The 16,435-nt window shown below is 44.4% G+C and overlaps 1 protein-coding gene across 1 annotated transcript in view; it reads right to left on the reverse strand.

The window, feature by feature from the left end:
- Positions 1 to 8,646: 8,646 nt before the first annotated feature.
- Positions 8,647 to 16,435, reverse strand: part of NAF1 (nuclear assembly factor 1 ribonucleoprotein) — a 344,209-nt gene continuing 336,420 nt past the window's right edge. The window contains exon 8 of the mRNA XM_029618509.1: positions 8,647 to 9,031. Coding sequence (XP_029474369.1) covers positions 8,655 to 9,031 — 377 coding nt within the window. The 3' untranslated portion in view covers positions 8,647 to 8,654. The remainder of the gene's footprint in view (positions 9,032 to 16,435) is intronic.

Consider the following 16,435-nt stretch of genomic DNA (forward strand, 5'->3'; position numbering starts at 1 on the left):
AAGAAGCTATCCCAAGTGATTCTGGATAAAACTGCAATAGTGGTGTATTTGTCTGGTCCTTTTAATGTAAATGTGCTGTTTGTAATGTTATGTTTTATTTTTGTATTTTATATTTGCAATCCACTTAGCATGACTTATTATAGGTGGAATATAAATATTTTTTAATAAACAAACAAACCATGGAATCAAAAAAACAAGCTGGCACATTGAGAAAAAGAAAGACTGACTAATGACAATTATCTTTCGTGTCATCCTATCTAGAAGGAACCAGTAGCTTAGTAACAAAGAAGAGTTAGCAATTTCACGTACTCAGAGAAGCTATGAGGGTAGTACATATAGATATATACATAGGTACATGAGTAGATATATATATATATGTATATATTTTAATAATTAAATGCATATTTTGTAGCCAAAGGACAATGGCATTTCAACGCTACATAGCAATCAACTACTGTATTATTTCCATCTGTTTGACAGTTTTTTCTTATTAGAGCCAATACAACGCTATCGGACAATAGGAACTAAAAAAAAAACTTGAACTGACCAATATAAATCAGAACAGCACCATAGACATTTTGGAAAGGGCTACAGCTATTTTACATTTTTGTATTCTTTCAATTAATTTCCTTTCCCGCTTGATACATTTCACTAAAAACACATTTCAAATAAAATAGAAGAAAAACAATTAGGTTTAGAAAAAATTATATATCCAAATTCTATTTACCAAGCAAATGCATTGCTCCGTTTCAGGAGCAGATGTTAGATGATGCATAGTTATGATAAATGAATGCCATGTATGAATAGTTTATTACAGTTGAAGCCTATTTATAATAGCTGTTTCTTAATGTCCTTGGAATATTGAACAGTGTATGACAACTTGGAGATCTTAAAACTTTGCTTTCAAAGGAATGCACAACACTAATTTTAGTCTTAAAGAGGCATGGAAATACAATTACTTTTCAAGCTATAGCAAACAATCAGTTAATAAGATGAGAAAGCCACATGTAAAGAAAAACCTGTGATAGTTGATCTCCTAGTATTTTTTTTCTATGTATTCCTTTAAAAGCAGACCTGGCCCTCTATTGTCAATCCAGAAAAAGTCACATTTTCTTCTAAAATCATTTCATTCCACATCTCATCTTTCAAGAATTGGTAACCATAGTTAAAGTTAAGATAACAGACACGAATACACAGGGGGAGAACAATTTTCAAAGTGATTTGCGCATGAGAGTGAGGGCATGTCTGAAAACTCACAGGCCCATGCAGGCTGGTGTGTTCAACCGAATGCAATTTTACCTGCATTTGAATGCTCATTTTGTGAGTGTAAATCTTACCGCTGATGCAGCAAGAAGTTTTACGCCCACAAAATGTACATTCTAAAATGTGAGTACTGTTTAGCGCCCTCACATAAAAATCCCATGCAAATGAGGGCATTAAGCAGTATTTCCTCAAAGCAGAGAGGTATGCTGGCCTAACCCGGGTTTACCTTATCGCTGGAAACTTAGCTCCTGGGCCAGAGATGGAGTTACATTTACAGCAGAGCTATGCAGGCACAAAAAGTCTGAAAAAGTCTTTGCTGCTCCACCACCACTTAGCCAGAAAAGTCAATATTTATCTGGCTATCTGGACCCGGTTAGCTGATGCCATTTAGCTGGATAAGTCTATACTTATTCGGCTTAAGTGGTGGTGGTTGACCGATTTATCCAGCTATGTACTGGCGGTTAGCCATGGCCAGATAGCAGGATAAGTACAATTTATCCAGCTAAATCTTTTTTAAATTTTCTGTTTGGTCTCTTTCTTCCCTGGTTCCCCTCTTCCCGAATTAAAATGTGTGTTCATCCTGTGCTGAATACACATTTTGTAGTTCATGCTTTTTTTTTTTTTTTTTTAACTTCTGATGTATTTGTATAGCATTAGCTTACTGCATTTGAAATAAAAAATAAAATTTTAATCTGAGGATTAAAACTGTGTGCTGAAAACCACCACAGTTTCTTAATGCTCAGGTTATTGCATTGTACTGACAATTTAGCTAAAAGTGGACGTGATGTTTCACCACATGTTGCACTTTTAGATACATTTAGAGGAATTCCCAGGGGCATGGTTAGTCTGGAGGACGAAAGAATGCGCATAGATGGCATTTTAAAATCTTTGTGCATACTTTCCCAGCAAAAATCTACCACAGAAAAAACAGATGCAAATGATCATGTGGTATGCAACTTTGCACAAACTGTGAGATTTGAGTGAAAAACATCCATACTTTTGCTTTGAAAAATGGCACAAAGCCCAATACTTTGTGCATTCTTTGTCTCCATATGGCCAGCTTTAAAATTACACAGTTTCTATATGGCAGGTGAATGGGACCCCTTGATTTCCCACAATTCTATGGGCAATGGCTCTATATTTTGGCTTTGGATGCAGAATACAACAGCACTGAAAATTCATTTCCTTTTATCATATTGCACAGTCTGCTACAGCTGGAGAGAGGTAGAAAAAACGGTGTGATGCAGTTTGCTGTGCTGTGGTGGGCAGTAGCTGGAAGGAGAGGGAAGGACGTGATGAAGGGCAGGGAAAAGGCACAAGGAGTTACAGAGAAGAGGTACAACAGACGAGGCATGTGAGAGAATGAGAGGAGGTGAGGGAGACAGGGGGTGAGTAGGATGAAAGTAAAGCAATTTGGGGAAAAAAACTAGAGGAGGAGATGGGAAAGAAAGCAGTGGAGAGGAAGAAGCAGAGGGAAGAGAGAGAGATCCTTTGATTTATAGGCAAGAGACACTTTTCCATTAAAAATCAATCAGGTTCTTATCTAGATCACAATATTGCAGCAGCCCTTACTGAGAGTTTAATTATCCTCTTGTAAGTCACTACCAGATTAATAGTGAATGCACCAATAAATTTAAAGAGCTCTAATTGTACACATTCCTATTCCCATAGCAACCTAAACTTAACTGAGAGCTCCACAAAAATAAGATGAAGGCAGCAGTCCAGCAGTGAGAGAGGGGCCTTTCAGTGTTTTGCTTTGAGTATCACATGTATGATTTTTTACCTGCTGGTGAGAGGTTGTATGTGTGCACCAGATGCAGCGAGTTCCCGGTTCTCAGAAAACTAGTCTGATCTTTGGAGGCTAGAGTGGCAGACATGAAAGAGCTGAGGCAGACAGAAAGGTATTTAGTTGAGACCTTCAAGGACAACATAGCCAACTCCAGTCTGGCAGTGCTGGTGCTGCTTTGGATCAGGAAGGTCTCCTGGTTGGAGAGCAGTACCCTGGTGTAGCAAAAAGTGATCCTGTAGCAAGGAACTGTTCTTCAGGTGATGATGCATTGTCCTCTCACACCGAGGATGAGTTTCCCAGAGCTACTGCCCAAGAAGGAAGACTTAGGTAGGCCATCAAAGTTGGTGATTTGATTAGTAGGAATGTAGATAGCTGAGTGGCTGGTAGACGCAAGGACTGCTTGGTAAGTTGCCTACCTGGTGCGAAGGTGACGGACCTCACATGTCACCTAGATAGGATTTTAAATAGCTGGGGAGAAGCCGGCTGCCATGGAACATGTGGGCACTAACAACATAGGATGGTGTGGGAAGGAGGTTCTGGAAGCCAAATTTAGGCTTTTATGTAGAAAGCTGAAATTCAGAACCTCCAGGAAGCATTCTCTGAAATACTCCCTGTTCCATGCGTAGGTCCCCAGAAGCAGGCAGAGCTCCAGAGTCTCAATGTGTGGATCAGACAATAATGCAGGGAAGAGGGATTCAATTTTGTAAGGAACTGGGCAATGTTTTGGGGAAGGGGGAGCCTTTCCCAAAGGATGGGCTCTACTTTACCAGGGTGGAACCAGGTTGCTGACACTAGCCTTTAAAAAGGAGTCAGGGCAACTTTTAAACTAGAACAAGGGGGAAAGCTGACAGTCATTCAGGCTTGGAGTGAAGTATCTTTAAAGGATACTAATGAAACAGGAGATTCAGGACATCCCAACAGAGAGGTTCCAATAAAAGCAAAAGTAGTCAATGTGCATATAAGTAAAGAATAACCTGAGCTAAAGAATTCCAAATTATCCTTATCAACTGAAAAGCAGGTTAACACAAACAAAAAGCACACTTTGAAATGTCTGTATGCCAATGCCAGAAGTCTAAGAAGTAAGATGGAAGAGTTAGAGTGTATAGCAGTGAATGATGAGATAGGCATAACTGGCATCTCAGAGGCCTGGTGGAAGGAGAATACCAATGGGACAGTGCTATACCAAGGTTCAAATTATATCGCAATAGTAGGGAGGATCAACTTGGTGGTGGTGGTGGGAGGGGTTATGCTTTATGTCCAGGATGGCATAGAATCCAACAAGATAAAAATCATGCAAGAGACTAAATGCACATGAGAATATTTATGGGTAGAAATCCCATGTGTTTGGGGAACAGTATAACAATAGGAGTATACTACAGTCCACTTGGCCAAAATGATGAGACAGATGATGAAATGCTAAGAGAAATCAGAGAAACTAACCAATTTGGCAGTGGGGTAATAATGGGAGATTTCTAATACACCAATATCAACTGGGTAACTGTAACATCAGGACTTGCTAGAAAGGTAAAGTTCCTGGATGGAATAAATGACTGCTTGATGGAACAATTGGTTCAGGAACCAATGAGAGAGGGAGATATTTTAGATCTAATTCTTGGTGGAATGCAGGATTTGGTGAGAGAAGAAATGGTGGTGTGGTCACTTGCATTAGTGATCATAACACGATCAAATTTGAACTAATGACAGGAAGGGGGATACTATGTAAATCTACAGCTCTAACACTAAACTTTCAAAAGGAAAACTTTTATAAAATGAGGAAAATAGAAAAAACTGAAAGGTACAGCTGTAAAGGTTAAAAGTGTACAAAAGGCATGGACATTGTTTAAAAATACCATCTTAGAAGCGCAGTCCAGATGTATTCCACACATTAAGAAATATGGAAGGAAAGACAAATGATTACCAGCATAGTTAAAATATGAGTCGAAAGAGGCTATTTTAGCCAAAAAATATCTTCCTTCAAAAATTGGAAGAGGTATCCATCTGAAGAAAATAGGAAAAAGCATAAGAATTAGGAAAAATATAAAATATATCCAAAGCAGGAAAACTGCGAGGGAGTTGGTTGGACCATTAGATGATCGAAGGGTTAAAGGGACACAGGGAAAGACTAAATACATTCTGTGTCCAAGTTTACAAATGAGGATGTTGGGGAGATACTGATTCTGGAGACAGTTTTCAAGGGTGATGATTCGGATGAACTGAACCAAATCATGGTTACCCTGGAAGATGCAGTTGGCCAGATTTACAAATGAAGAGTTACAAATCACCTGGACCTGATGGTATAAACCCCAGGGTTCTGCAAGAACTAAAAAATGAAATTTCAGACCGATTAGTAAACATTTGTAACCTATTATTAACATTGCCTTTTGAACCTGAAGACTGGAGGATGGCCAATGTGAACCCAATATTTAAAAAGGGCACTAGGGGTGATCGAAGAAACTATAGACCGTTGGGCCTGCTTCAGTGCTGGGAAAAATAGTGAAAACTATTCTAAAGAAAAAAATCAAAGAACATATAGACACGGTTTAACGGGACATAGTCAACATAGATGTTCCCAAGGGAAGTCTTGGGGTAAATCTGCTACATTTTCTGAAGGGGTTAATAAACATGTGGATAAAGGTGAACCAGTAGATGTAGTGTATTTTAATTTTCAGAAGGCATTTGACCAAGTCCCCCATGAGAGGCTTCTAAGAAAACTAAAAAGTCATGGGATAGGAACTGCAAACTGGTTAAGACAGGAAACAGGTTAGGATTAAATGGTAGGGATGTGAATCGGGCTTCGGACGATATTTTCAAAATCGTCAGAAATTGGGGGCTCCCGATAAGAGAACCCCACAATTTTGTTCCTGGGGTTCTCTTATCGTTTTGGGGGAGGGCGGGAAAAACGGCACACCAAAACAATCCCTAAACCCACCCCGACCCTTTAAAACTGTTCCCCTAGCTTCCCCCACCCTCCCAAACCCCCCAAAACCTTTTACAAGTACCTGGTGGTCCAGTGGGGGTCCCAGGAGCCATCTCCCGCTCTTGGGCCGTCGGCTGCCACTAATCAAAATGGCACCGATGGCCCTTTGCCCTTACCATGTGACAGGGTATCCGTGCCATTGGCCGGCCCCTGTCACATGGTAGGAGCACTGGATGGCCCGTGCCATTTTTAAAGATGGTGTCGGCCATCCATTACTCCTACTATGTGACAGGGCCTGGCCAATGGCACAGATACCCTGTCACATGGTAAGGGCAAAGGGCCATCGGCACCATTTTTATTAGTGGCAGCCAATGGCCCCGAGAGCGGGAGATCGCTCCCGGGACTTCCACTGGACCACCAGGTACTTGTAAAAGGTTTTAGGGGGGTTCGGAAGGGTGGGGAAAGCTAAGGGAACAGTTTTAAAGGGTCAGGTGGGTTTTTTTGTTTATCGGCTCAGGCGCAGCCGATAAACAAAACCGCGATTGGGCCGCACAAAAAAAAATTAACACTGTGAATCGGAACCAATTCCGGTTCCGATTTATATCTCTATTAAATGGTCAGTTTTCTCAGTGGAAAAAGGTAACCAGTAGAGTGCCTCAGAGATCTGTACTTTGGTGATCTGGAAAGGGATACAACTAATGAGATGATCAAATTTGCAGATGACACAAAATTATTCGGAGTAGTTAAATCACATGTGGATTGTGATAAATTGCAGGATAAAAAAAAAAATGCTCTCCCCCTCCCTCCATAACTGGAAATGTTTAATTCCCACTCACCTGAGATTGTACACTCTCTCTTTCACAGACACACACACAAGCAGACTCCCAGTCATTTTCACAGGCACACACAAGCAGGCTCTCAACTTCTCTATATCTTTCACAGGCACACATACACACTCCCACTTACACTCACAAACCCATTTACCCTCCCTTCTAACTCCCCTCATCTAATTTCTCCCTCCAGCTTCCCTGTCATTCATTTTGCCAGGCATTCACCCCTCCCACCCCTCAGTTATTCACCCTCCTACTCATTCCCCTTCCGTCACTCAACCCTTCACTCCCACACATCTTATTCCCTTTGTCTCACTCACACCTTCCCAACTGACTCCCTTCCTTCATTCACCTCTCCTTCACTCACTTCCTCAACCCCTCCTTGCCGCTCACCCTCTTCCCTGTCACACCCCTCCCTCTCACTTGCTCCCTCTATTTTCAGTCATCTCCCTCCTGCTCACTTTCCTTTCAGTCACTTTTCCTCCTTCCCATTTACCCTCTTACCTTTTAGTAACTGTCCCTGTCCCCTATCCCTTTCCTTCTGTCACATACCCTCTCCCTCCCCTCTTAGTCACTAACCTCTCATCCTGTTTCCTTGCCTTACTTATATCCCTCCTCTTCCCAACCCACCATACGACTCACCCTTCCTGCCAGCTTCATGCCGTGTTCTTACTGCTGGCTGGGATAATTTCGGGCTCACTGCTGTGTGGGATCTTGTCTTGCTGGTGGTGAGATGGGACTCCCACCACCATGTCGCTCGTTGTGCCACAGTCCCGGCCTTCTTCTTGCTGAGGGGGGCGTGGTGGGGTGGGACTCCCACCAGCACGTCAATTGTTGCACCGCTGTCCTAGCCTTCTTCCTACCAGCGTGTCATTGAATAGTGCCATCAACGCAGCCTATGACCTTCCTGCTTATCTGTGGTTACTCATGCAGGCCACACACAACATACATTTTAGGAGAGCTAGGCTGGCCGGAAGAAAGATGGTGATGGTCCAAATTTCACCCTTGGGCCGTAGTTTGCCCATTTCTGATATATATGATTTGCCAAAGCATAAGTCATTAGAACAAAACTTTACCAGAATATTACTTTGTTGCTTTTTCCTCAATATACTTTTTCATGCCAAATTACTATATTGATTATACAATTACTTATACAAAAAAATTCATGTAAACTGAAAAATCACCACAATTTGTTGGATTTAACAATTAGGTAATTTATTAAAAATCAAACAAACCCTTCCCTCAAAAAATTCAAGCCACTAGTATTTATATCACTGAAAACGTTCAAGCAAAATATTATATGGCAACTGTATATTGGTTTTCAAAAAAATATTTCTTCAGTTTTTGGAGATCTTATGGCTACCTTGTGGACATGCTTGTACTCCAAATGCTTCTCTAAGCTTACTGTATGTTCAGAATCATTGTGCTACATTGGGGAAAGTGGTACATAAACATCGTAAGAAAGACCATCTTGAAGATATAAAATCAGGTAGGAGAACTTGCTTTATTATTTACAGCTCACAGACATGGACTACAATAAGGATTTATTTACTAAGGATTTTTGCCATAAAAGGTACATGACAAAAACCCCATTAGTAAATCGGGCCGCAGTATATTTAACTTTTCCAAAATAATAGTGAATTTTATAAGCTAACCTTTTATTGGATTTAAATCAACCTCTCATCTTTTTGCTCAAAATTTAAAGAGGTGAATTATTAAAGGAAAAAAGTAATCACAAGGTAAAGCAGAGACAAACTGTATAATGTTTCAAACATGGGGTAGAAATCTTACTTATTCAGTCATTAACTGATTGGCAGTAAGGCAATGCAAGCAATAATCCAAACTAGAAAGGATTTTAACCTGTAGGAGGTGGAGGTGGGGGAGGTGGAGGTGGTGGTGGAGGGTGCACAATAGGTCCTGGCCAGTTCATGATAAGATTTGGAGGTGGAAAATGGCGCATTTCAAAATAACTTGGGCTATATCCTGGAGGAGGAAAGGGATAATGCTGCATCATAGGTTGAGGAAACATTGGGGACATCTGGGGTAAAGTTGTGTCTGAAGGATAAAACTGTGGTGGTCTTGAATGCCTTGGAAATTCAGCAAAGTCCACAGGATGTCCAGATCCTTTTTCTGATGACTGAAAAAATCTTCTATTTGGGAAACGGGGATTTACATTTTTGCGAGGATGTTCTCTTGGGTGAGCTGAAGCATGCTGAGCCCTTCCAGACTTTTCTGTGTAAAATAAAAATACAAACCGACAACACATTATAATAGGAAATTATCAGTTAGAAATAATACATTTCAAAAACACTGATAATCAGAGTTCATCTTAAGCAATCAGTAAAGTGAATATAGTGATAACTAGAACTATACGTTTCTTCAGTAAGGCAAGGAAATAGCAGTTGAATTAGCATAAGTTTCAAACTTCAAGGTCTCAACTCTTGCTGATATCTATCCACTTCAACTTAGAAGTACAGAGGTTAAGGCAGAGACCAAGATTAGGAAAGAGAGACCCCATTTGAAAGATAAAGTTCTTTGTTATACAGTGGAATGTTTGAATACCAATAAAGCACAATTGCATTCTGGATAAGGGTGAGGAAAAGAAGAAAGCTGAAGCAGAGAAAGTTTTTGAATTTAGGGCAAAAAAGAATCAACTCCTCACCAGTATCTCTTGCCTTATGGTGCCTTACTAGCCACCATAATCTGTGATCCTACATTTCCTTTCTACGTGTGAGGAATGGAAGGAGGTAATGAAAAAATATTTAAAAAAATCTTACAATGCCTACATCCCTAAAGAAGGGACAAAATGAAGACCATGCATATGCATGAATTTCTAGCACTTTTTCATAGTTTATTGCAAATGACCTGAACTTTATCAAGTTGCAGTCGTTTTCAGTAGCTTAACTTATGGGACCATAGTGACCCTTTTTCCCATTTCTCAACCTGATCAGTACAATTTTGTGGAAGTTATGTTTTCAGATGGATGGTCAGAAGTATTGAACAAGTTCCCAAAGGATCAATTTTCTAACTGTTTAGGTGCTTAACTTTAGGGTATATTTACAAAGCTGCATGGTAAATGCCTTAACACAGTAATAACGTGAGGTATTTTAAATACCACGTTTTATTTTACCTCATATAATACAGAAATGGTAATGAATTACTTTGCATGCAAAGCAGCTTACTACTAATACATTTTATGGTAATACAATAACATGGCTTGCCTAAAAAACTGCAAGCCGCATCACTCAGGAGTTGAAGCTAACCTTCCTGGGAGCATCGGGAAGCTAAATACATGACGATGCTCTTAAGATGCTAGTTAAGGAACCCGAGTGGCCTGAAAGAATCCCTCCTTCTCAAAGTATCCTATAATCCTGTGGATATTGCGAGACCCCCTGTGCCACTCCCCACCACTTCAAGAGGTGGTCTCAAAGTAAAATAAATAAATAGAACCGAAGTCCTGCAGCGATGGCCCCTTCCCACTTCAACTACATCTCTGAAAAATTAAACCCACCTCTGCCTATAAAGCTTCCCTGCCCTACAACCAACGCCCCCCCCCCCCCCCCGCTTCGTCCAGCACCCTGACTCACCATATCTTCAATCCCTAGTGGCTACTGGAGCCCGGAGTGTCCCCAGGGCTCCAAACTGTGTGATGGCTGAAGTGAAATGGCTTCAGCCGACCGCTATTCTACTTATACCCCTATCATGTGATAGTTTCATGAGTTGTTGTGAGCTAGGGCAGAGCTTAAGAGGTCAGGGGTATCTAATATTTCAAAGGGGTGGAGTTGGGAAGGAGCTGTTGCCACTATTTTGATTTTATTTAATTTTTGCATAATGGAGCCACCTCTAGAAGTGGCGGGGGAAGGGGGTCTCAAAGACCCCCTGGGGTTATGGGACATTTTAGGTGACAGATTCGTTTAGGACACTCAGGTCTTTAACAGGATTGTAGCCCCAGATGAAGGAACCACCATTGCGCACTATTTTGGGAAGCAACAAAACCGTGGTATTTTACAGATGGGAAAATAACATGGGGCTTACTAAACTGTGGTACCAAATACCGCCGTTTAGAAAACTCAGGCAGTAATAATTCTCTTTGGGGATTAGGCTCCTAAATTAGTCCTTTTCAAAATATACAAGGGCTGAGGTTTTAAATTTAGGATCCTAAAAAGTAGATAGCTACAGAGGGATGAGGCGCAGTGAAGTCAGGGTGGGGAAAAATGTTAGGTATGTAGCACTGATTTTCAGCACTAGGCACCTAACGTAGGAGCCTAAATCTAGGCAAATGAATAAAAGGCCAAAATTTAGGAGGTTTATTTTCAAAGGGTTCTGGTGCTTAACTTCAGAATCCTAAAGTTGCCCTTTGCAAAATTTACTAGGGCTGAATCCCTAAAACAGAGTTGCTTACCTGTAACAGGTGTTCTCCCAAGACAGCAGGATGTTAGTCCTCACAGATGGGTGACATCATCAGATGGAACCCTGTCACGGAACACTTTTTTCAAAGTTCTAGAACTTTGACTGGCACACTGAGCATGCCCAGCATGCTACTACCCTGTGGCCACACGGGGTCCCCCTTCAGTCTTGTTCTAAAGCAGAAATTACAAGCGAAAAATAAATCAACAAACCGTAGGTGAACCCAACTCCACAGGGTGGCGGGTGGGTTTTGTGAGGACTGACATCCTGCTGTCCTGGGAGAACAACTGTTACAGGTAAGCAACTCTTTCTCCCAGGACAAGCAGGATGGTAGTCCTCACAGAAGGATGAATAGCAAGCTACAGGCTGTCTCAGAAAACAGTAAGCCAACCAGCACCCAAAGATGTGTAACAGGCACAACAACAGGGGTGCTGTTGGCAACAAAGAGGTAGCCTGAAATTCACAGTGGGCCCTAGGTAGGAAGAGTTGGTTTCTTACACTGGAAACAAATTATGTAGGGCAGACTGGCCAAAGATGATGTCTTGCCGACCAGCTTGTCCAGACAGTAATGGGCTGCGAAGGTGTGGAGAGAGCTCCACGTCGCGGCCCTGAAGATGTCGGCAATAGGTACTGAATGGAAGTGTGCTACTGACGTGGCCATGGCCCTGACTGAGTGTGCTTTCACACGTCCCTCAAGCGGAAGGCCTGCTTGCTGGTAGCAGAAAGCAATACAGAATGCCAACCAGTTAGATAGGCCCTGCTTGCCCACCGCAACTCCAAGCCTGTTTTGGTCAAAGGAAACAAAGAGTTGGGTGGACTGCCTGTGGGCTGCAGTGCAGTCCAAGTAAAAGGCAAGCACACGCTTACAGTCCAAGGTATGCAGAGCCCGCTCACCTGGGTGAGTGTTTGGCCTTGGAAAAAAAGGTGGTCAACATGATGGATTGATTGAGGTGGAAGTCAGTTCCTTTGGCAGGAACTTAGGGTGAGTGCGCAATACTACCCAATCATGGAGGAATCTTGTGTAAGGTGGGTAGCTTACCAGGGCCTGCAGCTCACTGACTCTGTGAGTGGATATAATTGCCACTAGGAAAATGCTTTCCAAATGAGGTATCTGAGCTCACAGGAGTGCAGAGGCTCAAATGAGGCCGCATGAGACATGCTAGCACCACATTGATGTCCCAGGCCACAACCGGGGGACGTAGTGGAGGCTTCACCTGTAGTAAGCCTCTCATGAAGCATTTGAGAAGGGGTTGCACCGATATCGGGGCATCCCCTATCCCTCGATGGTAAGCAGTGATGTCATGCAGGTGTACTCGGATGGAAGAAGTCTGGAGACCAGAGTCCGAGAAGTGCCAGAGGTAGTCCAGGAGTCTCGTCGTGGGGCAAAAGAAGGAATCAAACCCTTTCTGCATGCACCACGCGGAGAATCTAGTCCACTTCGATTGATAAGATTTCCATGTGGAAGGCTTTCACAAAGTACTAGGACTTGCGAGACATCAGGTCGAGGGGTTGTAATATTAACCTCTCAACATCCAGGCTGTCAGGGCAAGGGACTGGAGGTTTGGATGGCGCAGTTTGCCCTGATCCTGCGAAATGAGGTTGGGCGCCGCACCCAGGAGAATGGGTTCCTGGACAGAGAGGGCGCAAAGAATGGGAAACCAGACTTGGCGTGACCAATACGGGGCTATGAGGATCATTGAGCCTCTGTCCTGTCGTAGTTTCATGAGAATCTTGCTTATCAGTGGAATTGGAGGGTACATGTATAGCAGTCCCATACTCCAGGTTTGGGTGAAGGCATCCTGTGCTGGTGTCCTTCGGTCTTCTGTGTAGGGAGCAGAATCATTCCACTTTGCGATTCTGCTTGGACGCAAATAGGTCGATGTCCAGTTGACCCCACCGATGGAAGATCCTGCTCGCCACAGAGGGATCCAGAGACCACTCGAGGGGCTCGAATTTTCGACTGAGACGGTCTGCTCCTACATTTCTTGTGCATGCCAGGTAAGTGGCTAGCAGTAGTATGGAATGCGATAGGGCCCAGGCCCAAATCTGCACCGCCTTTTGGCAGAGCAGGTAAGAGCCCATGCCCCCCTGTTTGTTCAGGTACCACATGGCTACTTGGTTGTCTGTCTGAATCAAGACGACATTTTTTGGAGAGGCAGTCCTGGAATGTGTAGAGGGCATACTGCATCGCCCAGAGCTCCAGGAAATTGATCTGGCAGGCTGCTTTGGCTTTGGACCAAACTCCTTGGGTTTGCAGGCTGTTGACATGGGCTCCCCAGCCTAGGTTGAAGGCGTCCGTAATTAAGGTCACCTGAGTAGCCAGTGGCTGGAAGGGGAGTCCCTTGCGCAAGTTGGCTTTGTGCGTCCACCAGGTGAGGGATGAACGAAGCTGGTTTGTTATTTGGATAACCGATGAGAGTGGCTGAGTGACTTGGTTCCACTGAGATCTCAGGGTCCATTGTGTGACTCTCATGGCTAGGCGGGCCACTGGGGTGACGTGAACCGTTGATGTCATATGACCCAGCAACGTGAGTAGCAGCCGAGCAGAGGCTGTTTGCCGACGGCGGATCGAGCTGGCCAGGTTGGACAGTGTGGTTGTGCATTCGTTGGGGAGAAACATCTTGGCCACGGTGGTGTCTAAGTCTGCTCCAATAAAGGACAGTTGATGAGACTGTGTCAAGTGGGATTTTGGGTAATTTAGCAGAAAACCCAATGACTGGAGAAGCCGTATGGTGAGGTGGAGGGAGTGGTGGGCTCCTTCTCTGGACAGGCTTCTGAGGAGCCAGTCGTTCAGATATGGGAAGACATGGATGTCCTTGCGCCATAACTGTGCTGCCAGGCACTTGGTGAACACTTGGGGTGCCGAAGCAAGGCCGAATGGCAGTACTCTGTACTGGAAGTGTTGGTGTCCCACTACAAATCGCAGGTATTTGCCCTGAGGAGGAAAGATTACAATATGGGCATAAGCGTCCTGTAGATCCAGAAAGCAGAGCCAATCCCCTTATTGTAAGAGCGGGAGCATGGTGCCCAAGGACACTATTCTGAACTGTTCCTTGTGGAGGAATCTGTTTAAGGCCTTAAGATAGAGGATAGGTCGGAGGCTGCTAGTCTTTTTTGGGATAAGAAAATACCGGGAGTAGAACTCTCGTCCCCGCTGAGTCCAGGGAACCAGTTCTATGGGTCTGGCACACAGAAGGGCTGAGAGCTCTGACTCCAGAAGTACTGTGTGATTGTCCAGGCTCCAAGCCGGGACGGGCAGGGAATCCAACGGTACAGAAAATTTAGGCGGTAACCATGGGTTATGATGAACAATACCGACAATACCCATCGGTCAGTGGTAATTGGACGTCAATTGGCAGCGAAGTGGCAGAGGGGGCCTCCCACCTGTGAGTTGGATTGTGGTGTCGGGGGGGGGGGGGGGTGACTGCTGCTTTCTGAATAGGAGTCAGTTGCAGGTCCAGCTTGGGGAGCTGGCTGTGCTCTAGGAGTCCTTTGTTGATGAGTTTGGCCTCTCTGAGGGGGCTGAGCTGTCCGAACACGGGACGCAGAAGGGTACCTACATGGCCTGTAAAATTGTTTCCTAGTGTCCTGACGGCCTCTATGGGCTGCGGAAGGGGCATTTAAGGTGGCAGTGGATAGCTGACACAAAGTTTCATGGTGGTACTTAAAGCTGGGCCACTGCATCCTGGATCTTGTCCCCAAACAGGTTTTCTCCTGTACAGGGGAGATCAGCCAATTTGTCCTGCACCTCTGGGCGTAGGTCAAGCCAGGCCCAGCGTCTGGCACTAATTCCAGCTGCCGAGATTCTGGATGCTGTTTTGAAAGAATCATAGGCTGCTCTGACTTCATGCTTTCCTGCCTCCAATCCTTTTTGGAGGATGGAGGCTAAGCACTCTTGGAATTGCTGTGGTAGGGTTTCTGAGAATTCCTGGACTTATTTCCAGAGATTCCTATTATATTGGGTCATGTAGAATTGGTATGCTGCTATGTGAACAATTAACATCGACCCTTGAAACACTGTGCCCTAATGCATCCAATGCTTGGCAGAGGAGTGTGGATGGGACCTTTTGCCTTCTTTTGGGATGATTCCACAACCACAGAATGGTAGGGTAATTAGCTCTTTTGAAACCCCGAGGGCTTGCTGTACTAGGTTCATGGCATCGGTCTTTCTATTGACTGGAGGCACAGTACCTGGATGTTCCCAGAGGCGGTGCAAGAGGTCGAGGAGAACTTCGTGCAGTGAAACCTCCAAAATTCTAGAACCTCCAACATTTTGTGCCGAGCATCCTCACCGTTACAAGTTGGAATGGAACAGCCTCAGACATCTCCTTGACAAAATTGGCGAAGGAGAGGTCCTCTGGAGGGGAACGACACCTTTCTTCCGGGGTGAAGGCTCTGAGAAAGGTTCCTCAGAAGCTTGTGAGGAGTGATTGGAGGATGCATCGTCCCATGGATCATAGGCAGTCTCCTCCTCACCAACCGGACTTCCAGATGGAGGGAAAAAGCCTAACCTGAGAGGGTGGGAAGGCAGCACCGGTGGATGGTGAGGTGGCATTGAGGCAGGCGGCAGCAGCACCAAAGGAGGTGGCGCCGGCACCAAGGCTAGTGAGGTGTGCCGAGGCACCGGTAGACCTGATGAGGGCGGGGCGACAACAGAGAGGGGTCCAAGGTAGATAGACCTCCTCAACTAGGCGCTCCCTGCATCGGGATCAATGAAGCACAGCGTTTTGAAGCAAACAAGTGTTCCATCATTTCCAGTCGGTGTGCCAGCCTTTGCGGGTCATCTGCACGCAATTCGGACATCGACGAACGACGTGGGAAGGCCCGAGGCACAAAACACAGACATTGTGCAGGTCTGTTATGCATATAGTCCGTGGACACTTGGGGCACTTCCTAAAACCGGTTGCCATTTTGGAAAAAAGTGGTGCACGGTCGGTGGCTGGACACAGAGGGGTATACCGCCAGAAACCGACCACAAAACGCAGAACACACTTACTGAGCATCGGAGGAGATGGAGCGCGATGGGGGACCCCGGTGAGGGGAAGAAACAAAGATAAACTTCAAAATTTTCCGTGAGGAAATTTCTCACAGAGCTACTAAAAACCGCGAGGCAACTGCTGCGCGGAAGAAAAGAGACTGAAGGGGGACCCCGTGTGGCCACAGGGTTAGTGGCATGCTCATTGTGCCAAAGTTCTAGAAACTTTGACAAAAGTGTTCCGTGACAGGGTT

This window comes from Rhinatrema bivittatum, chromosome 1 (genome assembly GCF_901001135.1).
Source record: "Rhinatrema bivittatum chromosome 1, aRhiBiv1.1, whole genome shotgun sequence".
NCBI lineage: Eukaryota > Metazoa > Chordata > Amphibia > Gymnophiona > Rhinatrematidae > Rhinatrema > Rhinatrema bivittatum.